Consider the following 27,027-nt stretch of genomic DNA (forward strand, 5'->3'; position numbering starts at 1 on the left):
TCGATATATGACGTCACGCGCAACAGCGCCAGTAATGAAATCACGCTTCGTGAGGCCAGGGGGCTGGTGGAAGCGAGTTCGGGAGTGATACCGGACCCCTGGCAAGCGAGGATGAAAGTTTACAAGAAAGGGTTGAAACTGCTGTCTCTTGTGAATGTCTGTACAGGGATGGATGGATAAGTTTCGATTTCTCTAAGTCAAATTGGTAATTGGTAGTAAAATCGTGATTAGCGACCCCACTTTCTACAGTACCCTTTGTTGTTTTTATCGCTAGTTCTGTTAATTGTTAGTTCTCAGTGGCGGATCCAGAGGCATAAAATGACTACCGCATTTCGGCAACCGAGCGCCGAAGGCATGAGATGTGCAATACGAGTGCCTACGGGGGTTTGGGGGTCCTCCCCCAGATAATTTTGAAAAATTTAAAGGGCTGAGATGACATTTCCTGGGTTTTGGAAGAGAAAATTCCTGTTTTAATATGGGTACTTTTTTCTAAGTCGAGTCCATCCATGAAATAAATAAAATGTTGTTAGAGGAAAAATGTTGACTACCGCATTAGCGGCAAGTGCGGTAGGCTAAATCCGCCACTGGTTCTGACACGTAGCTTCTGTAGTTTATGTGGTCGTTCAGGTCACATTCCACCTGATGATGGCCGTTCGTCGTCAACAGCCGAAACGTTCTGGTTTCATAATTAATAAATTCAATCATATAAAATTCTATTATTGAACTTCTTAATTCAAAGAAATTACCTTTGCCGTAAGTAATCATCTGCTCGCTTGCCGGAGTCGGTGTTTGAAGTTTACGGGATGAATCCTTATAGAGTTCACATGTACCTGAAATAGATCTGTAGCCATCACAGTTCCGGTCATTGCCACACGCCCATGCGCAATCTATCCAATATCTGACCGGAACAGACGAGACTTTAACACCCGGGTCTTCATCCAGTTTCAACCGGCGAAACCTGAACGATTCATCAGTCCCTTGACCACCGGTCATCAGAGCTGACCAACACATCACCATAGCAACGATAAAAACTAAACTCAAACTGGTTTTCATAGTAACTGGTCGTATATACTGTTGTGGATACGGATCCTTATAGTTTTAATGTATGCCGATATTCAGAAAAATCGGAGTGGACTTCACAACAGACGAGAGCTTGTTGAATAGAGGCATGGGAAAAAAACACTAGTAGGTCTCGCGAATACGCGTTTGCTCCACGAGTGTACTGTTTTTTCTTTATTGAGTATATCGGTCTATACCGCAACTTAGATAGTTATCTAGTCCTGTAAGTGTGGCTGTCTCCACGTCGCTCTACGATTCTAGTGTACTCTGTGGTATAACAGACACTAAGGTTCTTGGTGAACTTAGACTGGACCTCAGGTGAGGTCAGTTCCCGTAGTACATGGCCAACACAGAGGTTGAACTTACGTGACGTCACGGACGTTTGGGTCATTAAAGTCGGGATACTTTCACTGAGATTCGAACCCAAAGTAAGACAAACAAGTTAAGACAATGGAAATATGTAAGATTTACGATGTTTATTGTGAAATGTTGTAATATTTCAAATTTGTCTCCAAAATAAAAAGATACATTCAACTACGGATCCTCGATTGCCAGAGGAAGAATCGGTTGACTGTCGTACACAAAAAACCACTAGCACACCTGGTGGATCCTCGATTGCCAGAGGAAGAATCGGTTGACTGTCGAACACAAAAACCACTAGCACACCTGGTGGATCCTCGATTGCCAGTACATCAGCTATATGTATTATTCACAATGTGGAAATTTCAACAAATATCTAACAATTATTGATATCATGCGATTTTATTTAGTTCAATAGAATTCCGCCAGAGGTAGTCAAACATCGAAACGCCAATAATAGTTTTGAAATCTGCATCTCAAGAATCTGTCAAACAGAACATGGAACATGAACAAAAATATGAGGTCTAGAAAAACATAATCTACAAGGCAAAACACGCTACTACTGAATTTCATACGTTAGAGGCAAAAGCCTCGGTCGGTTCAACACCAGGACCAGCAGAGTGTTAGTAAAAATCAATTCACTAATGTCTAATTTCGTGGAACTGGTTGCCGACTAATGTAGGTGGCTCTGCTGTCTCATCGATCCGTCTGTCTGTGTTCCCGCTGTCTACATCAGCTCTAAGCACCTTGTTTGAGTTCGGACGGTGACGCGGATCTCGGAGGTGGGGTTACATCTCGTGTCGTAGAACAACAACCGCCGACTGATCGCTTCTGATCCGAGCTGAACTGATCACTAAACGTCGACTACAAAATCAGAAATATTAATGATAATGATAATAATAATAATAATAATAATAATAATAATAATAATAATAATAATAATAATAATAATAATAATAATAATAATAATAATAATAATAATAATAATAATTTATTTCTTATATAGCGCATAACTAAAATAATAATCTATGCGCTGTACAAAGGGTTAATACATTTACATAAAATGAAGAACTTAATAACATAGCATATGATAAAACATCAGGAGCAAAGACACAGTAAAATAACTTACAATATATATTAAACATTTATATTCAAATGAAACAATATGTAGAACGGTAACTTTCGGGACCATCAATATTCATCCGATATAAGCGATTATCCGACTTTCGCTGATCCGTGACTTACGCAAGGTTGGGTACTTTACAAATTCATAATCATATCCCTTTGCTCGGAGGTAAAAAGTAAGCTATACCGTATAAAACCGTATCCGTACGCGGGAACCAATCGGTGGGCAGTATAGCCAGCGAAAGTAGCGCGTACGATGACGTATATGCAAATTACGAACCTTTTTATCTTTAGATCTTTGCGCGGCGCGATATAAACACTCAAATATGGCGACGACGACCGCTACGATAACACCGAGCACCAGAATGACGAAGGCTCCTCGTATTTCAGACACTCCGATGTTTACATGACGCGGAAGCTTATCATCGTCATCCTGCACGCAGCTGTTCGAGTGAAACCATTTCCGATAGAGTTGATGCAACCTTCCACTTTCTTGTAATTTCAACAGAGCCAAGTTGACCGAATCCTTGTATGGGGATCCTTTCAAAAATTTGAAAACGAATAATTACTCATTTGATATCTTTTACATTCAACGAGGACCCCATCTCTTTATAAACAAATTATTTTACCAGCAATGCCTTCACTTTGATTTCTATATTCTTAATCGCAAACGTTAAAGATTAGTCATGTCTTTAGATAAGTATTGATTTTTGGGGCTTATATATAGCGCCATCTTTGTTCATTGTTTAACAGTCATTTAGAGTCTCACTGTAGCACCATTTGCTCCCATCGAGAATGGCACGGTCCGTGCTGTGGCTGGAGGATAGTAATGCTATCAGGTTCGAGTCCCGACCGGGGGAACATGCTGTAGCATATTTACCTTTCGGGAAAGCGAGTCCATAACCTTTCGAATCGAGAAGACCTCCGACTTTCATCAGGGAGCATTCGCGCTGGACGATGTAATCGATCGTCGTCGATTCGGCGATAAAGGCGTAATTTCCTCTTCTGGCGCGTTCGAATCCTTCTTTACTTGTTCTCACAAATACAGACGGCTCATGCGTGCTCATAAACTGCCACATCTTCTCGTAGACAGATATCTTTGACTGCAATAAGATACAATTCACGTGCGGTTATTAGGAACTTAATCTTTAAATATTATACTCGGATCATCTTTAACAACATGGATGGAAGGATAGCACACTTCAACTTTGCTCAAGGAAGAACTAAATTGCTTAAGTATCAAAATTCCCATAGAGGAACTTCTATAGAGGTAATTTGGGGTTCTTCAACATTTCCTTTCGAGCTACATTTATAATCCCTCCACCGCCTCAGCTGTTCTCTGGTGAAGGAATAGACCCAAAATCTTGAAAGAAATGTTCTTTTCGAGCTAAAGTTTCAAGTCTATACTTTGACTCATCTTCAATGATATTGGAACTTCAAACGTCATTAGAAACACAAAAAGGGGACGCTAGTTCTACATGAAGGGTTTCTGACTTTAAAAGATTGAAAATCATTACTGTTTTGAAAAACGTCATCGTTGAACCGCCAGCTATTGTTCCGTACTTGATTTTGGTCTGAGCTGCGAGGTCAGATGCACTTTCTACGGTTGGTTTCGGCATACTGTTGGAAACGACCCCGATTATTGACGAGAGCGAAGCCACATAGGTGGCAAATACAAAAAATGAAAATATCCACCAGACGGCGCTGACTATACGAACTGATAACGAGATTGGTGTCAAACCTGTAAATAAAAATCAATCCCATGTACAATAAACTTGTTTTGATTACACAATTCTCTGAGTTTAAGGCGTTGAGTGTGGCTTCAATACTCTGATATGGCTGCTTTGCGGCCATTTTGAATATTCAAATTAATTACAAGTTATTCACAATCAAATCCTCTCTTAAAATATGGAAGGTCCTAGTATAGATAAGCATCAAATTTTTTCAGATAGCCGCCTTGTGGCAATTTTAGCTTTGATTCTATTTACCAGCTTTGCCCGGAAATCCGAACAGAAACCAAGCGCTGTTGAGGCACGAGAATGCGTTTCGTTCCTCGATATCGGAGTGATCGGAGTTTGGGTTTTGTTGCCACTCTGTGAATCTGCCGAGTAGGAATAGTATGAAACTCATAACGGCGTACGCGATAACTATAAACACCCAAACCTCCACCTCAAACGGGGCCAATATTGCGAACATCGACGACTGGCGCTCCCTGGTGGGTTTCCGCATAAGTATAGTAGTGCCGAGCTTCAAGTAAGGTTTGCTGAAATCTACAACTTGTGATCTGATGTAGGATATCGTTAAAGCTGCAGCCGACATATCCACTGTCTGAAATAACGAGAAAAAAACCAATCAATACTTGACGACAGCGTCTACAGTATGCAAATTACTTGACTACAGTGTATACAGTATGCAAATTACTTGACGACTGTATCTACCGTATGCAAATTACTTGACGACTGTATCTACAGTATGCAAATTAGTTGATGACAGTATTTAACAGTATGTATGATCACCTGCTTAAATATGATAATTACCTAGACGAAAATTAACTTTCCCATATTCAAATTAATTTTACGAGAGTTCCTAGAAGACATGTATATGCAAATTACCTTGTTGAGCAGTTCGCCAATCATCCCGTTCCATTTGCCGTCTGGCGTGAGAGCCCCGTATCTCCCGTCGGCGACTAACTTCAATTTGTACTTGAAACCGACTTCATCAGCGAGAGCGTTCACTAAATCAACGATATATCCTTCAAAAGTCCCGGCAGAAGTTATCATGAGAAACGGTTTCTCCTGAATCAAATAAATCATACATTTTAAAATGAACTGTTAATTACATTAAAGCGGCCATCTCGGATCTCGCACAATTTCGATTAGACCACGCGAGACTTTATCAAAATCCAAGATGGCCGCTGTAATGTGAAATAGGCCGGTTAACAGCACTTACTGTAATTGTAGTGATTTTCAGTTCACCGGGAGGCTCTGAAAGTATATTGATTACAAGACTCATACAGAACAATAATCGCAAAAACCGACAATATATACACAGGATCTGGTTGAGAGGACATTTTCACGAGTCCTTCTCAGGAAAGAAATTGTGTAAACCTGCTGCAAATTTGACACCGATTCTCTGGAAATTGCATGTTTTCCTATGCATTCGTATTTTCGAAGAATCCTAACACCAATAGGGAAACCCTGCACCCATTTATTCATTAAGTTTTTGAACTGTTCGCTGACGAATTGAGGTCCTTTGTCACTGACTAAGATATCAGGAATACCAAATCATGCCAAATGATCCTTCAGTTTACTAATGACCACGTTCGATTTCGTGGAGTATCTCGGTCATCTCCCAGTAATTGCTCAAATAATCGACTGTTATCAGGTAATCTACCGCGTCTATTTCGAAAAGGTCACAACCTATTTTTTCCCAGGGTCGCGATACGGTTTTCGGCAAAAATTCACAGTCCGGTGTCATATGCGGGCTCGAAACTTGAATGTAGTGCAGGCTATCTCAAGGGCGAGGGGGGAATTACGGAACAATTCTTGATCAACGTTCTGTTCACGCATATGTTATAGAAAATGTTTTAGAGAGAACTTACTTGGTGTCGCCTGAGCTGCAGTCATCGAGGTCGCTGTCACCATCAGTAACAGAAAACTAACCAACAAATTCATTGCATCCATTTCATAAAATCACTATTCAACTTCACGCAATGAACCGTGAAGCTAAAACTCGATTATATATTAATATAGTTTGTAGCGCGCAGTACGGCTTATCCCCGAATAGCAGTAACAGGTAATATATAGATACTGTGTGTAGAACGCAGCCGCGTCAAACAGTGAGGTAAACCCGCCGCGGATTCATGCTGAGATAACAATACTCAATTGGGTTACCGCTGCTACTGGCTGCTGCTGCTGTTGTTGTTTTTTGAAAAGTAGGACGAACATCAACGGAAATAAGTATTTATCGAAAATTGCGGTCACACAATAATTAAAGTCAATCGTTTCTGTCCCGCGCGGTCGCAGACGCAATCTGGCGGTGACGACTGTAATACTATAATGGTCAAAGTGAAAGTGTAAAATAAAAATGAATGCAGTAAAAAAAGAATTGTTTGATTTATTACGAGAAATATAACTTCATTGAATATCGTTTTATATGAATCTATACATCGGTTAACGTAGACTGGTTGCCAGTCCCATTCAATATGTAATATCTAATATCTAATTGAATATAGAGACCGGTAACCAAACCGGACGATAGCCTAAACTGGTGACGACTTCAGTCAAAACTTCCAGACATCTAGAGCAACGACTATACCGTCAGGTGCTGCCGCCATGCTCGATGTTGGCGGGTCTTTCATAAACTAACGTGAAAAGGAACCATTCCGACTCAGGCAATCGAGTTCGATTAACTGCTAACAACTTCCGTACAATAACAACTACAAGGAATTAGATGAAATAAGTTGTATATTCACAATTTTATTTTAACGTAAAATATCTTTTTATTCAATTAACAGTGCAAAAATACACATTAAAAACCACTAAAAAATTTATAATAAATTTGAATCGAGTGATGAAATAAATTTGAATCGAGTGATACCGAATCCAGTGTTCACTTCACGACGGTTACGCAATATGAAGCTAATTTACCAAAGGCCCTGAATTTATCGGCAAAGAAAGATATAATTCACGTTACATCAGTAGTTTCAAGGCACCGCCTGGTCTAGTCTATTAGATCTAGCCGCGGCCGGTTCTAGAGGGGTCCGTAACAACGTCCTGGTTGTCCAGATTAAAAATTGTTTATAGGCCTACATCCTCGCTTGCCAGGGTTTGATTGCGATGAAATTCTGGATAGACATTGTCATCATCCACGACAACTATTCCGAAGTGAGGGTATCCCAAAATTAAACTAATTTTAGTCTTGTGCAGTTAGCTAGCTCAGTTGGTTGAGTGGAGGTCTGCGAACCGAGAGGTCCTTAGTTCGAAACCACCTCTGGCATTGGATGTCGAGACACATACATGGACTAAGCTCTGCTAACTTAAGTCAGGTTGTGAGCCATAACAACCTATAAAAAGGCTCTGGCCGTCTCTTAAGACCCACTAGAGTTACACTGTTACTTGCAGTTGGGACGTACAACTCTTCTAAACTTTACACCAGGATAAAACAACTAATTCATATCGACATTAAATACTATTTATTGTAATAACTTTGTACAAAAAACAATTTATACAATATGTTGAATAAAATCTGGTCTGGTGTTGATTGTAGAATTCTGGCTGCCGTTCGTTATTGCCACAATAAACTAAAATAGAGACAAAAACATCATAAATCACTACCTAGCAACTATGATGGGAAGGGTGAGACAACAGGCGCGGATCCAGACTATCGATCATGCAGCACGTGCGGTAGTCGCAGTTTTCAAATGCCTTTAAAAAATTCATGTTTCGGGAAAAAAGTAAATAAAAGGGCACACAATTTGTGCGCCATAAAAAATAATTGCCCTTCTGTACTAGGACTAAAGCAAAATGTGAATGAAAATAAATTGCCCAAAATAAAAAAGGCAATCTAAGGCATTTTTCTTTACTCAAACGGGCACTATTCTAAAAGAGACATTATTGTTGCTCTATAAATCTAATCGAAAAAGGGCAAATTTCGCCAAAAATCTAAAAAAGGTACACAAGTGGCATGATACAAATAAATGGCACTCAAAATCAAACTCAATCGCTGGACATTAATACTGGCCATTTTCAAAGTTGGTGCCCTTTTTTCACTGTGCCGTAGTCACTGAATGGACCTGGATCCACGCCTGGACAATAGCAACAACAAAGTCTCTAAATCCTGAAAGGGCAATTTCCATCTTCCAGCGTGAAATCCAGTATCAATGACCCCCCGGTGACAGTGTGGATCCAGTTATTGCTGTGACATGTCGTTGTGGTTTCTCCTATAGAGGCCTACGTACGTACCTGAGTACTGTTATTTCTGGCATACCCGGTTCTGCGCCTTTCTTGAAACCTGACAAAAATTAAAACCCAACATTCAGTAAAAACGTCAAAATCTCTTCTTCATATCACCTGCAACCATTGAACTGTATGTACACCAAAATAAACTTGCGTTTGAACGGAATAGTATCTCGGTCAAAAGTAACCCGGACAAAGAGGAACTCACAATTTTCGGATATTCAATAAAATTCATCAATTCGGGGTATATTTAGATCCTATAACCGAGTCGTACACAAAATGGTGGCTTTTTCAAATGATAAGATCAGAAGGGTTAGTATCAAGAGGGTTTAGGGTTAGGTGAGGCTTTAGGGTTAGTATTAGGTGAGGCTTTACAGTTTATTACTATAAGGTAGCTTAAGGTAAGATTATATGAAGTTATAAAACCAGTGAACTGGCAAGCTAGCATCGCTAGCACCTCGGGATAGCGTTATGCTTGCGCTCACATGGTTGCGTGTTCGAGTCCTGATTTTTAGTTACTTTTCAAGAGTTTTCTAAGTCCAGGCAGTGCGCATGCGCGACGAGTCAGTTATAGGATCTAACATCTACCCCAGTACCGGGTTAGGAGTAGTTTACCGGTACAAAACGTAGTATATATCAATTTCATTAGCAAATAAACTGAATTTAAATTGTGTTTTGACTGTTCTCGCTTACCTAGATATAACACGGTAGGAATGAATCCCCAATGAAACGCTGTTTTACCAATAGAAAATACCGTCGAAATTCTCTTCTTCATCGCTGTACTTAATTTAACCATGATTTCTGTGAGATTTATTCGCTGTTCTTTTCGTGTGAAATGTTTTCAATACGGCGAGGTAAGACTGAACTGAAGAACGCGCAGCTCAAGCGCGGTGGAATCGTGAGCGTCTGTGTAGTGTAACACCACGAAAACTCCAACACGAAATGTCGAGTCATTAGAAAAATCAAATATAAATCAAATTATATTGGGTCCGTTGCCCTCTACATGTTTCCCTGGTCCGAAGGGGTTGTTCAGATTGTAGATTGATACCCGCTGCGAGTCGTGCGAGAAATTAAATCAAAAGAAGTTTGATATGTTTCAAAAAATGAAAAGAAAACGGCTAACAAAATTGATACGTTTCTACAGGCCCGCGGCCGTCGCGACTCGGCCGGCCGCCTCTCAATACATTACTTTTTTCTAAAATCATGATTTAACAGACCCGGCAGTTATAGAAATGAACTGATTTTAAAACCGATTACACTGGAACGCACCTGCCTGAAAGAGTTTCAGATGGAACTGATCTTTTACAATCCTCAATCGGTTTGTGAAACGGGATTTCTGGCGGAGTTTTAAGTCATCGAAAAAAATATCGTCAAGTGTCTCTGGTATATCAGACACTGGATAAACACTAAATTTCTAATCGGGAGAAGTCATCACATTACTGAAGTCTTTATTTTTGAGTCCTATTACAATTCAACTAACGACTTCAGAGCTTGAATGTATTTCATACAATGATTTGCACTATTGGACCTGACTCTATTTAGAACAGGCCTTCAAGCAAGCTTTCTTCGTTTGGAAGTTGTTCGCGTTTCCTTTGCAGCCTCCGTACACGAATTCTTCACAAGTTCCCGTGGCGGAATTATAGTGGAATCGAATAAACATGGCCTCACATGGTCCAGTCGATTTGGGCAGGTCACACGGTGCTGAAATATATCAAAATTATACCAAGCCTTACTACTGGGAGTTGCCGAATAGATTATGCAAATTACGATAAAATGTTTAGTATGAGCTTACACTTTGACGCCTGTATTCTGCTGCCCGCTAATATCGTCTGCAATGAATATTAAAGGCGTAACTTCATTTATGATACCGGCAGCTTTTACTTGAATTTTTCTAAAACCTGCGAAAAGGTCTCCTAGTTCAACAATTAACCATTCCAGTTAAATCTGGACTCAATATTCTGGAACCAGTTCCACAATCGACCCATTCAAACAAGAATGACGGTATCTAAAAGAGTTAAAATAACTTACGCACAAAAGAACGCAAATTATAATTGAACTCGGTCGTGAATGATGCATCTTTCAGAAATCAACGTGTGAACTATGAGTACCGCCACGTCCAGCCTGTTTTATATCGAGTCAAATCGATAATTTTTACTAGTCATCATTTTTCAAATCTGTTTCTAATTTATTTGTTTTGTGTCGTCTGCCGTAGATACAGGAGATAACGGAAACACGTGACGTTTTTCTCATTAAGTGATATTCGAACAGGGGTCGGGCGGGAAGGCGGTAGAGGTCTCACGCTGCTGAAAGGGTGTCTCCAGGCGGAGAGGCCGGTTCCACGCTGCTGAAAGGGTGTCTCCAGGCGGAGAGGCCGGTTCCACGCTGCTGAGAGGGTGTCTCCAGGCGGAGCGGAGAGGCCGGTTCCACGCTGCTGAGAGGATGTCTCCAGGTGGAGGATGGTTCCAGCTACGAGAGCGTGTGCCTTCCGGACTGCTGAGAAGGTGCCTTCAACAAGGTGCAGGAGATTTTTAGCCCTCATTGGTGCTGTTTAACGTCAAAAGATAATCAATTCCAGTTTAAATTCGAATTTTATTTGATACAGAAAAAACAATTTCTAGTAACGGAAAAATGAATTCAAAACAAACATTTGCTATATCATCACATACAACGATATAACTTATAAATCAACAATCTTCAAATGACATAGTTTTCAGTAATCGCCCCAGGAGAGACCAGTCCCGCATAGTAATATCACCTATTCTGCCTGCAAGAAATAGAATTTTATGGTGGTATTTCATTAATTTCATATGGATTGTTGAAGCGACAAGGTAATGATCCTCCGGGTCAATTCCGTAGTCGAGACTTGAAACTAAAATCCTAAGACTGGTCTTAAATAAAACATTAGATTGTCTACAGAAGAAAGATGGTCTCGGTCTATACCTCTAGACTATGGGACCAGCCGCTGGTTTTGATATCAAATTTCTATATTTCAAACTAATATGATTTGTTATTTCAAACTGCTGAACAAACCTTCACAATACAAGAGCCTTGTTTTAATAACGCGGCGCATCTTTCGCAATCTTTCGGTTCTTCTGGTATCATTGTTCTGTAAAAAACAAACAAACATAATTTCTCAATGTGCCATATTCACCATTAAGGCTTAAGTCATGATCAAGCTAAACTATAATCAACAGACCCGGTAGTTATAGAAATGAACTGATTGCGGTTTACAAAAGTGACCCGGCCGATTAGGAGAAACAAGGTATCATTTTCAGCCCAATCATTGGTTTCTGAGATGAGGGCTCAGAGTTGTGATGGGTTCATGATACAGTTTTACCCATATTAGACCAGTAATGCTCGGACAATGGTTGATATTTACTTGTAAATGCAGCGGGCCTCGCAAAGTTCCTTGGCTAGGAAGTTATTTTTATTTCCCTTACATCCGCTGAAATAGAACTTTTCGCAGTTCTTGGTCTCGTGGTTGAAGAAATATCTCAGCGTTTTGAATTCAAAAATAACATCCATACAAACACCTTTTATTGCAGGTAGGTAACACTCCACTATAGATTATAAATAGAAAAACACTTTCATTTCATATCAGGCCTACTTAAACACGACCTGAGCTCAATGGAGGATTTGTGTGGACTTGGATGGACAACTATGGAATAGATTGAAAAACTCGGAAGTTGTGAATGGACAGGCGCGGGACTGGTTGGACTTGGTGTGCGGCCGGACCGTTACAGAACTTAGTGGACAAATGTGGGTTTTCACCCAGTCCTGGAAGTGGTTGTAGCACCAGTGGACTCCGTCGATCCAGGATCCTCTGTGGTCTTAAACATCAGACACTTCGGTGCTCGGGTGGACAACTGTGGAACTTAATAGGCAACAACTGTGTTGGCATGGCCACTTGCGGGTTGGGTGCACAGCTTCAAAAAATGCTGAAATACAAAATGGCAGATATTACTTACTTGGTCTTAGCTCAATGCATTGACTGTAGGCGAAAATAGTCTGAAAAATTTGAAATAGACATAAGAATTAGTGCTGAATCTAGGACTGCTCCATGGTTACCGAATATACGTAGGTTGCACATACCCATAAACAGATAACTCCTATTGAAAGGTTGTTCATCGTGTTGAAGGTTGACTGATATTGAGTCTACTCGGCATCCTGCTCTCTATATATTCAATCGTCCATATAAATATCATTCATTATCATTTGTTTGATCCACACGTAAAAAATTGTGTAACAGTTCGACGATAGAGCACATAGTCAACCGGGTATGGATTAATTTTTATGTTTACCAAACATGTCCTATCTCTCAAATTGTTTCTAGTGCATCTGAAGTCGTTCTCTCTCCATTCCTGTCGAGACAGTGATTATAGGCTGGGAGAGGGTGGCTCCAGCATGAAAGTGGCTGACGCGAGAGAGCGGAGCGAGGGAGAGAGGGAGACGGAGGGAGACGGAGGGAGAGGGAGGGAGACGGAGGGAGAGAGGGTGCTAGGATATCCCCCGACAAAAATGCAACCAAAAATAATTCACAAGTTTGTTTCAATTTTTGATAAAACTTTTATTTAATGATTTTTGTACATAAGATGCAACTTCATTTGCTGTTCATATAAGGAGCTTCGTCAAATCGATAATTTTTACTAGTCGTCATTTTTCAAATCTGTTCTTAATTTATTTGTTTTTTGTCGTCTGCCGTGGATACAAGAGATAACGGAAACACGTGACGTTTTTCTCATTAAGTGATATTCGAACAGGGATCGGGCGGGAAGGCGGTAGACATCCGCAATGGCAAACTCACTAACAACCCAATGAATTTTCCGGCACAACAAACAATATTTAAAGCAGTATTCAACCATTATCCGTCGGATGGGCTCTTGCGAAACTTATGATATGGATATCTTAATAAATAATCATACTAAATAATGTATTATAATATACTATCAAACTATCATTACCAATCACCATGTCTAACTGGTTACTACCGCAATGGGTCACCACCATGTCTGACCAGATTCCTGACCAGCCAAGTTTACCAATTTCGTCCGGTTCTATGGTCTAGTGGTTAGAATGCTCGACTGTCATGCTCGTGGTCGAGGGTTCGTGTCCGGTTCAGGGTTCCCCGCTGGACCGATTTGCCTGTGCCACCGAGGTGTCCCTTTTTGGTATATGGAACATTTTTTTTCTTCAAATTAAGCACGTAAAGACAAACAAACTTTCGACTGAAATTAAGACTAACTTCGGTGACAACCACTTGGATGAGAATAAGTCGGACAAATCACGAAATAACACGAAAAACCAACAATATACGATAACGATGACAACGCGAGTTGTGATGAATAAATTTATTCATTTTATGAAGAATTCAAAACATCAATATCAATCAGTTGTGGTCATTCTGCGCATGCGCCTGTGGTCAGCAACTGGTCACGTCCATCTACAAATATAGACATGTTTAAATTCCCGTACTCAATGTAAATATGACTGCTTTCATTAATCCCCCTATGACATCATGTAATTCTTATGTGCTCTGATCTATAGACTCTTCTAAAAAAAGATGGCTGCCTCCAAAATTCCGCCAATTACATCATAATATAAACGTGCTCTGATCTATAGACTGTTCTAAACAGATGTCTGCCTCCATAAATCCCCCTATGACATCATCAAATTGCCAACTAGTGACTTGATCTAATAGAGCCTTTTAGACCTGTTCTAGAAGTCTCTTAACTTACCTAGATGTTTCAACATTCTTTCTGGCACTGTTCCAGCGTGAGGAAGTTATTTGCATTTCCCTGGCAACCTCCGTACGTGAACGACTGACAGGTCTTTGTTGATTGGTCAAAGTAAAATCTCGGCATCAGCGCCATACACGGTCCGGTATCCTTTGGTAGGAAGCAGGCAGCTTGAGGGAAGAGAAATAGAATAACATCTTGTTTCAATTCAAAACTTGAGACCACTCAAAAATTGAATATACACGTTTTGCGAGACTGCTTACTTGAGTGTAACGCCGCCTGGGAACACACGAAAACCGTCTACAAAAAATACGAATAAAATTCATGTAGTCAATTTGAATTTCTCTAGAAAAAAAAAACAAAGATGGCGCTGCCTCCACGGTTTCTGGAAATGTCAACATTAGGCCTGAATATATGAAACAGGGTCGCATTGGGCCCAGTATAAGTTCAAGTCAATAAAATCAATAAGATATCTACTTACGCATAGCAACGCGACACAAATCAATAATTTATTCGACGCCATTGTAAAGGGATTGCGATCTAACAGTCATGTATCTAACAGTCGACTGAACTCACGTTGTTTTATACCCGAACCGGCGGAAACGGAATCCCGGACGTTATCACCACTATCTACTATAACGACGATTTAAAATTCACCGAAATCAAATGTATTTTTATCTTTTTCATTTTTTCGAGATTAACGATTTTCATTATTCAATACGCAATCCGACAGGTCACGTGACCGTGCGAAACGTTGCACGTGACCTTCCCTAGCAGACGGCAAACAAAATCATCAACCACCTCTACTACATACTCGACTGTGAAGCTAGAGATGGTGGCTCGGGGGCCAAGGGCCCGTTCCATAGTCAAGAACTAAGGCAAATTGGTGTTCGATTGGTCGCAGAAGTAATTTTCCAGATTGGTTATAGAATAACATTAGATAAAAAATACGTCAAAAATGTATCTGTCTTGTGAAATGGTTTTTATGATAATGGAACAATTAATCGGATTTTTAAATCAATTCTATCATAATTTCCAGAATTCCAGTTCCCCAGTTGTTGAATTGTTGCTGCCTATTCGTCCAAATCCTGAAAGAAATAAGACTTGTCAGATCTATAATATATTTTGTTATGGTGACCACGTCGTTGTGTCGTCACTCGAAACCCTAGAGTTCCACGACAGGTCTGTCGGTAAAGATTTCGAATATTTTTAACTCATTTCGAATATTTCAGAGTTAACTCAACAAACCTTCATTGTACAAGAGCCTTGTTTCAGTAAGGCCGCGCATCTTTCGCAATCTTTCGGTTCTTTTTCTACGATGACCGATCTATAAAATAACCAAACACAGTCTCAATCATTGTGCCCTACACGCAGCACGCACGCACGCACGCACGCACGCACACCAATATTTTCAAATTATTTGTGTTAAGTCTGTAGGCTAACCCTGAGTTTGATTGGTCGAGATACGATTGTTTCTTGTTGACCAGGGCGTCAGAGTGGTGGACCCATACTGATCAAGTTGTTGGCCTATATTGTCGAAGTTGTAGGCTCACGTCGTTTAGGCCCGCCATATTAACAAAGTTGTTGTTGTGGACACATATTGGCGTGCGCATTGATGGCTGGAGGATGGGCGCTTACACGAGATGGGGCGCTTTATTTAATCCCACAATAAATTCAGCCAAAAATGAAAAGTTCTATATTAAAATGATTATATTTCGAGCAACATTTCGGCTAAGCCATCATCGGGCGTACTGGACCTTCATTTTTGGCTCAATCTATTTTGGGATCTCTCTCGTAAAAGCAGTCATAATTTGATTTGTGATAATTACTTGTCAATGCAGTATGCCTCGCAAAGATCCTTGGCGATGAAATTATTGCTATTTCCATTGCACCCTTCGTATAGGAACTTTTCGCATTTCTCGGTCTCTGTGTTGTAATAATATCTATAAGGTTTAGTGAAGCCATATGGGGTGTAAAGACAGTGACCAACTTCTAAAGGCAGATAACAAACCACTGAAAATCAGACAGAAAAAAAAACAATGTCAGTTCATCGCAAAGTAGTGAAACTCGTTATGGAGGACAGCTTATGCGGTGGTACTAGATAGTGAAACGGGGTTTACAGACATTTCTACCGAGTTGAGGGAAATATAGAAATGAGGTAATTGTGGAACTGAGGAATGAACAACAGAGTTTGGTAGACAACTGTGAGCTGGGTGGATAACACTATCGACAGTGAGCATTGGAGAGAACGGAGGACTTGGTCATTGCACAACTTAAATGAAGGACCATATGGGTCCAGTAGGATCAAAAGAGTTACTTTTGGGGACAAAAATCGATTTGTTCCAAGATTTGCAATTACGTAAACAGCTGATAGGGATGAAATCATGGTGCACTGTGTACATTTTCAACTTTGATGATATAGCATGGTATAAGACTCACTGGCATATGGTAGAACAATCAGTACTATGTTCTTGATAAGGATATCTCTGGGAAAGCCCTTCTTAAGAGATTTCCAAGTGATGTCTTCATGGAGGGCTTTCCCTGTGATGTCATGAAACAAGGTCAAGCATCGATTAGCAGAATAGGGAAAAATTCTGTGAAGTTTTGCACATTTTCTCCCCCAGCACTTCCAAACGGCTTAGAGCTGATGGACGAAACTTTCCAGATCAACACCTATCTCCCTCCTATACCGAATCCAGTGTTCACTTCACGACGGTTACGCAATATGAAGCTAATTTACCAAAGGCCCTGAATTTATCGGCAAAGAAAGATATAATTCACGTTACATCAGTAGTTTCAAGGCACCGCCTGGTCTAGTCTATTAGATCTAGCCGCGGCCGGTTCTAGAGGGGTCCGTAACAACGTCCTGGTTGTCCAGATTAAAAATTGTTTATAGGCCTACATCCTCGCTTGCCAGGGTTTGATTGCGATGAAATTCTGGATAGACATTGTCATCATCCACGACAACTATTCCGAAGTGAGGGTATCCCAAAATTAAACTAATTTTAGTCTTGTGCAGTTAGCTAGCTCAGTTGGTTGAGTGGAGGTCTGCGAACCGAGAGGTCCTTAGTTCGAAACCACCTCTGGCATTGGATGTCGAGACACATACATGGACTAAGCTCTGCTAACTTAAGTCAGGTTGTGAGCCATAACAACCTATAAAAAGGCTCTGGCCGTCTCTTAAGACCCACTAGAGTTACACTGTTACTTGCAGTTGGGACGTACAACTCTTCTAAACTTTACACCAGGATAAAACAACTAATTCATATCGACATTAAATACTATTTATTGTAATAACTTTGTACAAAAAACAATTTATACAATATGTTGAATAAAATCTGGTCTGGTGTTGATTGTAGAATTCTGGCTGCCGTTCGTTATTGCCACAATAAACTAAAATAGAGACAAAAACATCATAAATCACTACCTAGCAACTATGATGGGAAGGGTGAGACAACAGGCGCGGATCCAGACTATCGATCATGCAGCACGTGCGGTAGTCGCAGTTTTCAAATGCCTTTAAAAAATTCATGTTTCGGGAAAAAAGTAAATAAAAGGGCACACAATTTGTGCGCCATAAAAAATAATTGCCCTTCTGTACTAGGACTAAAGCAAAATGTGAATGAAAATAAATTGCCCAAAATAAAAAAGGCAATCTAAGGCATTTTTCTTTACTCAAACGGGCACTATTCTAAAAGAGACATTATTGTTGCTCTATAAATCTAATCGAAAAAGGGCAAATTTCGCCAAAAATCTAAAAAAGGTACACAAGTGGCATGATACAAATAAATGGCACTCAAAATCAAACTCAATCGCTGGACATTAATACTGGCCATTTTCAAAGTTGGTGCCCTTTTTTCACTGTGCCGTAGTCACTGAATGGACCTGGATCCACGCCTGGACAATAGCAACAACAAAGTCTCTAAATCCTGAAAGGGCAATTTCCATCTTCCAGCGTGAAATCCAGTATCAATGACCCCCCGGTGACAGTGTGGATCCAGTTATTGCTGTGACATGTCGTTGTGGTTTCTCCTATAGAGGCCTACGTACGTACCTGAGTACTGTTATTTCTGGCATACCCGGTTCTGCGCCTTTCTTGAAACCTGACAAAAATTAAAACCCAACATTCAGTAAAAACGTCAAAATCTCTTCTTCATATCACCTGCAACCATTGAACTGTATGTACACCAAAATAAACTTGCGTTTGAACGGAATAGTATCTCGGTCAAAAGTAACCCGGACAAAGAGGAACTCACAATTTTCGGATATTCAATAAAATTCATCAATTCGGGGTATATTTAGATCCTATAACCGAGTCGTACACAAAATGGTGGCTTTTTCAAATGATAAGATCAGAAGGGTTAGTATCAAGAGGGTTTAGGGTTAGGTGAGGCTTTAGGGTTAGTATTAGGTGAGGCTTTACAGTTTATTACTATAAGGTAGCTTAAGGTAAGATTATATGAAGTTATAAAACCAGTGAACTGGCAAGCTAGCATCGCTAGCACCTCGGGATAGCGTTATGCTTGCGCTCACATGGTTGCGTGTTCGAGTCCTGATTTTTAGTTACTTTTCAAGAGTTTTCTAAGTCCAGGCAGTGCGCATGCGCGACGAGTCAGTTATAGGATCTAACATCTACCCCAGTACCGGGTTAGGAGTAGTTTACCGGTACAAAACGTAGTATATATCAATTTCATTAGCAAATAAACTGAATTTAAATTGTGTTTTGACTGTTCTCGCTTACCTAGATATAACACGGTAGGAATGAATCCCCAATGAAACGCTGTTTTACCAATAGAAAATACCGTCGAAATTCTCTTCTTCATCGCTGTACTTAATTTAACCATGATTTCTGTGAGATTTATTCGCTGTTCTTTTCGTGTGAAATGTTTTCAATACGGCGAGGTAAGACTGAACTGAAGAACGCGCAGCTCAAGCGCGGTGGAATCGTGAGCGTCTGTGTAGTGTAACACCACGAAAACTCCAACACGAAATGTCGAGTCATTAGAAAAATCAAATATAAATCAAATTATATTGGGTCCGTTGCCCTCTACATGTTTCCCTGGTCCGAAGGGGTTGTTCAGATTGTAGATTGATACCCGCTGCGAGTCGTGCGAGAAATTAAATCAAAAGAAGTTTGATATGTTTCAAAAAATGAAAAGAAAACGGCTAACAAAATTGATACGTTTCTACAGGCCCGCGGCCGTCGCGACTCGGCCGGCCGCCTCTCAATACATTACTTTTTTCTAAAATCATGATTTAACAGACCCGGCAGTTATAGAAATGAACTGATTTTAAAACCGATTACACTGGAACGCACCTGCCTGAAAGAGTTTCAGATGGAACTGATCTTTTACAATCCTCAATCGGTTTGTGAAACGGGATTTCTGGCGGAGTTTTAAGTCATCGAAAAAAATATCGTCAAGTGTCTCTGGTATATCAGACACTGGATAAACACTAAATTTCTAATCGGGAGAAGTCATCACATTACTGAAGTCTTTATTTTTGAGTCCTATTACAATTCAACTAACGACTTCAGAGCTTGAATGTATTTCATACAATGATTTGCACTATTGGACCTGACTCTATTTAGAACAGGCCTTCAAGCAAGCTTTCTTCGTTTGGAAGTTGTTCGCGTTTCCTTTGCAGCCTCCGTACACGAATTCTTCACAAGTTCCCGTGGCGGAATTATAGTGGAATCGAATAAACATGGCCTCACATGGTCCAGTCGATTTGGGCAGGTCACACGGTGCTGAAATATATCAAAATTATACCAAGCCTTACTACTGGGAGTTGCCGAATAGATTATGCAAATTACGATAAAATGTTTAGTATGAGCTTACACTTTGACGCCTGTATTCTGCTGCCCGCTAATATCGTCTGCAATGAATATTAAAGGCGTAACTTCATTTATGATACCGGCAGCTTTTACTTGAATTTTTCTAAAACCTGCGAAAAGGTCTCCTAGTTCAACAATTAACCATTCCAGTTAAATCTGGACTCAATATTCTGGAACCAGTTCCACAATCGACCCATTCAAACAAGAATGACGGTATCTAAAAGAGTTAAAATAACTTACGCACAAAAGAACGCAAATTATAATTGAACTCGGTCGTGAATGATGCATCTTTCAGAAATCAACGTGTGAACTATGAGTACCGCCACGTCCAGCCTGTTTTATATCGAGTCAAATCGATAATTTTTACTAGTCATCATTTTTCAAATCTGTTTCTAATTTATTTGTTTTGTGTCGTCTGCCGTAGATACAGGAGATAACGGAAACACGTGACGTTTTTCTCATTAAGTGATATTCGAACAGGGGTCGGGCGGGAAGGCGGTAGAGGTCTCACGCTGCTGAAAGGGTGTCTCCAGGCGGAGAGGCCGGTTCCACGCTGCTGAAAGGGTGTCTCCAGGCGGAGAGGCCGGTTCCACGCTGCTGAGAGGGTGTCTCCAGGCGGAGCGGAGAGGCCGGTTCCACGCTGCTGAGAGGATGTCTCCAGGTGGAGGATGGTTCCAGCTACGAGAGCGTGTGCCTTCCGGACTGCTGAGAAGGTGCCTTCAACAAGGTGCAGGAGATTTTTAGCCCTCATTGGTGCTGTTTAACGTCAAAAGATAATCAATTCCAGTTTAAATTCGAATTTTATTTGATACAGAAAAAACAATTTCTAGTAACGGAAAAATGAATTCAAAACAAACATTTGCTATATCATCACATACAACGATATAACTTATAAATCAACAATCTTCAAATGACATAGTTTTCAGTAATCGCCCCAGGAGAGACCAGTCCCGCATAGTAATATCACCTATTCTGCCTGCAAGAAATAGAATTTTATGGTGGTATTTCATTAATTTCATATGGATTGTTGAAGCGACAAGGTAATGATCCTCCGGGTCAATTCCGTAGTCGAGACTTGAAACTAAAATCCTAAGACTGGTCTTAAATAAAACATTAGATTGTCTACAGAAGAAAGATGGTCTCGGTCTATACCTCTAGACTATGGGACCAGCCGCTGGTTTTGATATCAAATTTCTATATTTCAAACTAATATGATTTGTTATTTCAAACTGCTGAACAAACCTTCACAATACAAGAGCCTTGTTTTAATAACGCGGCGCATCTTTCGCAATCTTTCGGTTCTTCTGGTATCATTGTTCTGTAAAAAACAAACAAACATAATTTCTCAATGTGCCATATTCACCATTAAGGCTTAAGTCATGATCAAGCTAAACTATAATCAACAGACCCGGTAGTTATAGAAATGAACTGATTGCGGTTTACAAAAGTGACCCGGCCGATTAGGAGAAACAAGGTATCATTTTCAGCCCAATCATTGGTTTCTGAGATGAGGGCTCAGAGTTGTGATGGGTTCATGATACAGTTTTACCCATATTAGACCAGTAATGCTCGGACAATGGTTGATATTTACTTGTAAATGCAGCGGGCCTCGCAAAGTTCCTTGGCTAGGAAGTTATTTTTATTTCCCTTACATCCGCTGAAATAGAACTTTTCGCAGTTCTTGGTCTCGTGGTTGAAGAAATATCTCAGCGTTTTGAATTCAAAAATAACATCCATACAAACACCTTTTATTGCAGGTAGGTAACACTCCACTATAGATTATAAATAGAAAAACACTTTCATTTCATATCAGGCCTACTTAAACACGACCTGAGCTCAATGGAGGATTTGTGTGGACTTGGATGGACAACTATGGAATAGATTGAAAAACTCGGAAGTTGTGAATGGACAGGCGCGGGACTGGTTGGACTTGGTGTGCGGCCGGACCGTTACAGAACTTAGTGGACAAATGTGGGTTTTCACCCAGTCCTGGAAGTGGTTGTAGCACCAGTGGACTCCGTCGATCCAGGATCCTCTGTGGTCTTAAACATCAGACACTTCGGTGCTCGGGTGGACAACTGTGGAACTTAATAGGCAACAACTGTGTTGGCATGGCCACTTGCGGGTTGGGTGCACAGCTTCAAAAAATGCTGAAATACAAAATGGCAGATATTACTTACTTGGTCTTAGCTCAATGCATTGACTGTAGGCGAAAATAGTCTGAAAAATTTGAAATAGACATAAGAATTAGTGCTGAATCTAGGACTGCTCCATGGTTACCGAATATACGTAGGTTGCACATACCCATAAACAGATAACTCCTATTGAAAGGTTGTTCATCGTGTTGAAGGTTGACTGATATTGAGTCTACTCGGCATCCTGCTCTCTATATATTCAATCGTCCATATAAATATCATTCATTATCATTTGTTTGATCCACACGTAAAAAATTGTGTAACAGTTCGACGATAGAGCACATAGTCAACCGGGTATGGATTAATTTTTATGTTTACCAAACATGTCCTATCTCTCAAATTGTTTCTAGTGCATCTGAAGTCGTTCTCTCTCCATTCCTGTCGAGACAGTGATTATAGGCTGGGAGAGGGTGGCTCCAGCATGAAAGTGGCTGACGCGAGAGAGCGGAGCGAGGGAGAGAGGGAGACGGAGGGAGACGGAGGGAGAGGGAGGGAGACGGAGGGAGAGAGGGTGCTAGGATATCCCCCGACAAAAATGCAACCAAAAATAATTCACAAGTTTGTTTCAATTTTTGATAAAACTTTTATTTAATGATTTTTGTACATAAGATGCAACTTCATTTGCTGTTCATATAAGGAGCTTCGTCAAATCGATAATTTTTACTAGTCGTCATTTTTCAAATCTGTTCTTAATTTATTTGTTTTTTGTCGTCTGCCGTGGATACAAGAGATAACGGAAACACGTGACGTTTTTCTCATTAAGTGATATTCGAACAGGGATCGGGCGGGAAGGCGGTAGACATCCGCAATGGCAAACTCACTAACAACCCAATGAATTTTCCGGCACAACAAACAATATTTAAAGCAGTATTCAACCATTATCCGTCGGATGGGCTCTTGCGAAACTTATGATATGGATATCTTAATAAATAATCATACTAAATAATGTATTATAATATACTATCAAACTATCATTACCAATCACCATGTCTAACTGGTTACTACCGCAATGGGTCACCACCATGTCTGACCAGATTCCTGACCAGCCAAGTTTACCAATTTCGTCCGGTTCTATGGTCTAGTGGTTAGAATGCTCGACTGTCATGCTCGTGGTCGAGGGTTCGTGTCCGGTTCAGGGTTCCCCGCTGGACCGATTTGCCTGTGCCACCGAGGTGTCCCTTTTTGGTATATGGAACATTTTTTTTCTTCAAATTAAGCACGTAAAGACAAACAAACTTTCGACTGAAATTAAGACTAACTTCGGTGACAACCACTTGGATGAGAATAAGTCGGACAAATCACGAAATAACACGAAAAACCAACAATATACGATAACGATGACAACGCGAGTTGTGATGAATAAATTTATTCATTTTATGAAGAATTCAAAACATCAATATCAATCAGTTGTGGTCATTCTGCGCATGCGCCTGTGGTCAGCAACTGGTCACGTCCATCTACAAATATAGACATGTTTAAATTCCCGTACTCAATGTAAATATGACTGCTTTCATTAATCCCCCTATGACATCATGTAATTCTTATGTGCTCTGATCTATAGACTCTTCTAAAAAAAGATGGCTGCCTCCAAAATTCCGCCAATTACATCATAATATAAACGTGCTCTGATCTATAGACTGTTCTAAACAGATGTCTGCCTCCATAAATCCCCCTATGACATCATCAAATTGCCAACTAGTGACTTGATCTAATAGAGCCTTTTAGACCTGTTCTAGAAGTCTCTTAACTTACCTAGATGTTTCAACATTCTTTCTGGCACTGTTCCAGCGTGAGGAAGTTATTTGCATTTCCCTGGCAACCTCCGTACGTGAACGACTGACAGGTCTTTGTTGATTGGTCAAAGTAAAATCTCGGCATCAGCGCCATACACGGTCCGGTATCCTTTGGTAGGAAGCAGGCAGCTTGAGGGAAGAGAAATAGAATAACATCTTGTTTCAATTCAAAACTTGAGACCACTCAAAAATTGAATATACACGTTTTGCGAGACTGCTTACTTGAGTGTAACGCCGCCTGGGAACACACGAAAACCGTCTACAAAAAATACGAATAAAATTCATGTAGTCAATTTGAATTTCTCTAGAAAAAAAAAACAAAGATGGCGCTGCCTCCACGGTTTCTGGAAATGTCAACATTAGGCCTGAATATATGAAACAGGGTCGCATTGGGCCCAGTATAAGTTCAAGTCAATAAAATCAATAAGATATCTACTTACGCATAGCAACGCGACACAAATCAATAATTTATTCGACGCCATTGTAAAGGGATTGCGATCTAACAGTCATGTATCTAACAGTCGACTGAACTCACGTTGTTTTATACCCGAACCGGCGGAAACGGAATCCCGGACGTTATCACCACTATCTACTATAACGACGATTTAAAATTCACCGAAATCAAATGTATTTTTATCTTTTTCATTTTTTCGAGATTAACGATTTTCATTATTCAATACGCAATCCGACAGGTCACGTGACCGTGCGAAACGTTGCACGTGACCTTCCCTAGCAGACGGCAAACAAAATCATCAACCACCTCTACTACATACTCGACTGTGAAGCTAGAGATGGTGGCTCGGGGGCCAAGGGCCCGTTCCATAGTCAAGAACTAAGGCAAATTGGTGTTCGATTGGTCGCAGAAGTAATTTTCCAGATTGGTTATAGAATAACATTAGATAAAAAATACGTCAAAAATGTATCTGTCTTGTGAAATGGTTTTTATGATAATGGAACAATTAATCGGATTTTTAAATCAATTCTATCATAATTTCCAGAATTCCAGTTCCCCAGTTGTTGAATTGTTGCTGCCTATTCGTCCAAATCCTGAAAGAAATAAGACTTGTCAGATCTATAATATATTTTGTTATGGTGACCACGTCGTTGTGTCGTCACTCGAAACCCTAGAGTTCCACGACAGGTCTGTCGGTAAAGATTTCGAATATTTTTAACTCATTTCGAATATTTCAGAGTTAACTCAACAAACCTTCATTGTACAAGAGCCTTGTTTCAGTAAGGCCGCGCATCTTTCGCAATCTTTCGGTTCTTTTTCTACGATGACCGATCTATAAAATAACCAAACACAGTCTCAATCATTGTGCCCTACACGCAGCACGCACGCACGCACGCACGCACGCACACCAATATTTTCAAATTATTTGTGTTAAGTCTGTAGGCTAACCCTGAGTTTGATTGGTCGAGATACGATTGTTTCTTGTTGACCAGGGCGTCAGAGTGGTGGACCCATACTGATCAAGTTGTTGGCCTATATTGTCGAAGTTGTAGGCTCACGTCGTTTAGGCCCGCCATATTAACAAAGTTGTTGTTGTGGACACATATTGGCGTGCGCATTGATGGCTGGAGGATGGGCGCTTACACGAGATGGGGCGCTTTATTTAATCCCACAATAAATTCAGCCAAAAATGAAAAGTTCTATATTAAAATGATTATATTTCGAGCAACATTTCGGCTAAGCCATCATCGGGCGTACTGGACCTTCATTTTTGGCTCAATCTATTTTGGGATCTCTCTCGTAAAAGCAGTCATAATTTGATTTGTGATAATTACTTGTCAATGCAGTATGCCTCGCAAAGATCCTTGGCGATGAAATTATTGCTATTTCCATTGCACCCTTCGTATAGGAACTTTTCGCATTTCTCGGTCTCTGTGTTGTAATAATATCTATAAGGTTTAGTGAAGCCATATGGGGTGTAAAGACAGTGACCAACTTCTAAAGGCAGATAACAAACCACTGAAAATCAGACAGAAAAAAAAACAATGTCAGTTCATCGCAAAGTAGTGAAACTCGTTATGGAGGACAGCTTATGCGGTGGTACTAGATAGTGAAACGGGGTTTACAGACATTTCTACCGAGTTGAGGGAAATATAGAAATGAGGTAATTGTGGAACTGAGGAATGAACAACAGAGTTTGGTAGACAACTGTGAGCTGGGTGGATAACACTATCGACAGTGAGCATTGGAGAGAACGGAGGACTTGGTCATTGCACAACTTAAATGAAGGACCATATGGGTCCAGTAGGATCAAAAGAGTTACTTTTGGGGACAAAAATCGATTTGTTCCAAGATTTGCAATTACGTAAACAGCTGATAGGGATGAAATCATGGTGCACTGTGTACATTTTCAACTTTGATGATATAGCATGGTATAAGACTCACTGGCATATGGTAGAACAATCAGTACTATGTTCTTGATAAGGATATCTCTGGGAAAGCCCTTCTTAAGAGATTTCCAAGTGATGTCTTCATGGAGGGCTTTCCCTGTGATGTCATGAAACAAGGTCAAGCATCGATTAGCAGAATAGGGAAAAATTCTGTGAAGTTTTGCACATTTTCTCCCCCAGCACTTCCAAACGGCTTAGAGCTGATGGACGAAACTTTCCAGATCAACACCTATCTCCCTCCTAGTGACAAAATATCGGCCGTGTGTATGTCCAGTAGTTACAATTAGGATGAACACAGTTGATCCTAAAAATGCGGAAAAACAAGAAGGACAGCCACATTACTTACTTCGTTTATACTCAGTGGGTGGTTCACTGTACACGCATATGGCCTACAAATTGAAATAGCTTATAATTATCAGGACTGGATCTAGGAGCCACCCAGGATAGCCCTGCTGTCCAAATAGATACTTCACATACCCAAAGACAGATAACTGCTATTGTAAGGTACTTCATCGTGTTGAAGGTTGACTGATATTGAGTCTACTCGGCATCCTGCTCTCTATA

General features: G+C 40.4%; 5 protein-coding genes across 5 annotated transcripts; all 5 read right to left on the bottom strand.

Annotated features, from left to right (window-relative positions):
• Positions 1-1,536: 1,536 nt before the first annotated feature.
• LOC141911791 (glutamate receptor ionotropic, kainate 2-like) lies at positions 1,537-6,425 on the bottom strand. The gene is made up of 8 exons (XM_074802843.1): positions 6,146-6,425; positions 5,494-5,528; positions 5,157-5,339; positions 4,533-4,872; positions 4,062-4,285; positions 3,425-3,647; positions 2,825-3,084; positions 1,537-2,283 (listed from the first exon to the last, which is right to left on the bottom strand). The coding sequence occupies exons 1-8, from the start codon at positions 6,225-6,227 to the stop codon at positions 2,158-2,160; spliced, it is 1,473 nt and encodes a 490-aa protein (XP_074658944.1). The 5' UTR covers positions 6,228-6,425; the 3' UTR covers positions 1,537-2,157.
• A 1,298-nt stretch (positions 6,426-7,723) lies between these two features.
• Positions 7,724-9,387, bottom strand: LOC141911803 (mitochondrial import receptor subunit TOM7 homolog). Its single transcript, XM_074802856.1, has 3 exons — positions 9,195-9,387; positions 8,508-8,556; positions 7,724-7,846 (listed from the first exon to the last, which is right to left on the bottom strand). The coding sequence occupies exons 1-3, from the start codon at positions 9,295-9,297 to the stop codon at positions 7,831-7,833; spliced, it is 168 nt and encodes a 55-aa protein (XP_074658957.1). The 5' UTR covers positions 9,298-9,387; the 3' UTR covers positions 7,724-7,830.
• Positions 9,388-9,932: 545 nt separating this feature from the next.
• LOC141912183 (papilin-like) lies at positions 9,933-26,991 on the bottom strand. Its single transcript, XM_074803395.1, has 21 exons — positions 26,941-26,991; positions 26,810-26,852; positions 25,849-26,032; positions 25,264-25,346; positions 24,501-24,559; positions 24,283-24,319; positions 24,034-24,189; positions 23,527-23,540; positions 20,077-20,113; positions 19,830-19,985; positions 16,066-16,249; positions 15,496-15,563; positions 14,718-14,776; positions 14,500-14,536; positions 14,251-14,406; positions 13,744-13,757; positions 12,470-12,509; positions 11,881-12,061; positions 11,532-11,607; positions 10,294-10,330; positions 9,933-10,202 (listed from the first exon to the last, which is right to left on the bottom strand). Exons 1-21 carry the CDS (start codon positions 26,974-26,976, stop codon positions 10,036-10,038), a joined length of 1,824 nt encoding a protein of 607 aa, XP_074659496.1. The 5' UTR covers positions 26,977-26,991; the 3' UTR covers positions 9,933-10,035.
• Positions 17,507-19,170, bottom strand: LOC141911802 (mitochondrial import receptor subunit TOM7 homolog). Its single transcript, XM_074802855.1, has 3 exons — positions 18,978-19,170; positions 18,291-18,339; positions 17,507-17,629 (listed from the first exon to the last, which is right to left on the bottom strand). The coding sequence occupies exons 1-3, from the start codon at positions 19,078-19,080 to the stop codon at positions 17,614-17,616; spliced, it is 168 nt and encodes a 55-aa protein (XP_074658956.1). The 5' UTR covers positions 19,081-19,170; the 3' UTR covers positions 17,507-17,613.
• LOC141911800 (kunitz-type serine protease inhibitor Vur-KIn-like) lies at positions 20,893-22,645 on the bottom strand. Its single transcript, XM_074802853.1, has 5 exons — positions 22,377-22,645; positions 22,253-22,292; positions 21,664-21,844; positions 21,315-21,390; positions 20,893-21,048 (listed from the first exon to the last, which is right to left on the bottom strand). Exons 1-5 carry the CDS (start codon positions 22,410-22,412, stop codon positions 21,040-21,042), a joined length of 342 nt encoding a protein of 113 aa, XP_074658954.1. The 5' UTR covers positions 22,413-22,645; the 3' UTR covers positions 20,893-21,039.
• Positions 26,992-27,027: the final 36 nt, after the last annotated feature.

The sequence above is a fragment of the Tubulanus polymorphus genome, chromosome 10 (assembly GCF_964204645.1).
Source record: "Tubulanus polymorphus chromosome 10, tnTubPoly1.2, whole genome shotgun sequence".
In the NCBI taxonomy this organism is placed as follows: Eukaryota; Metazoa; Nemertea; class Palaeonemertea; order Tubulaniformes; family Tubulanidae; genus Tubulanus; species Tubulanus polymorphus.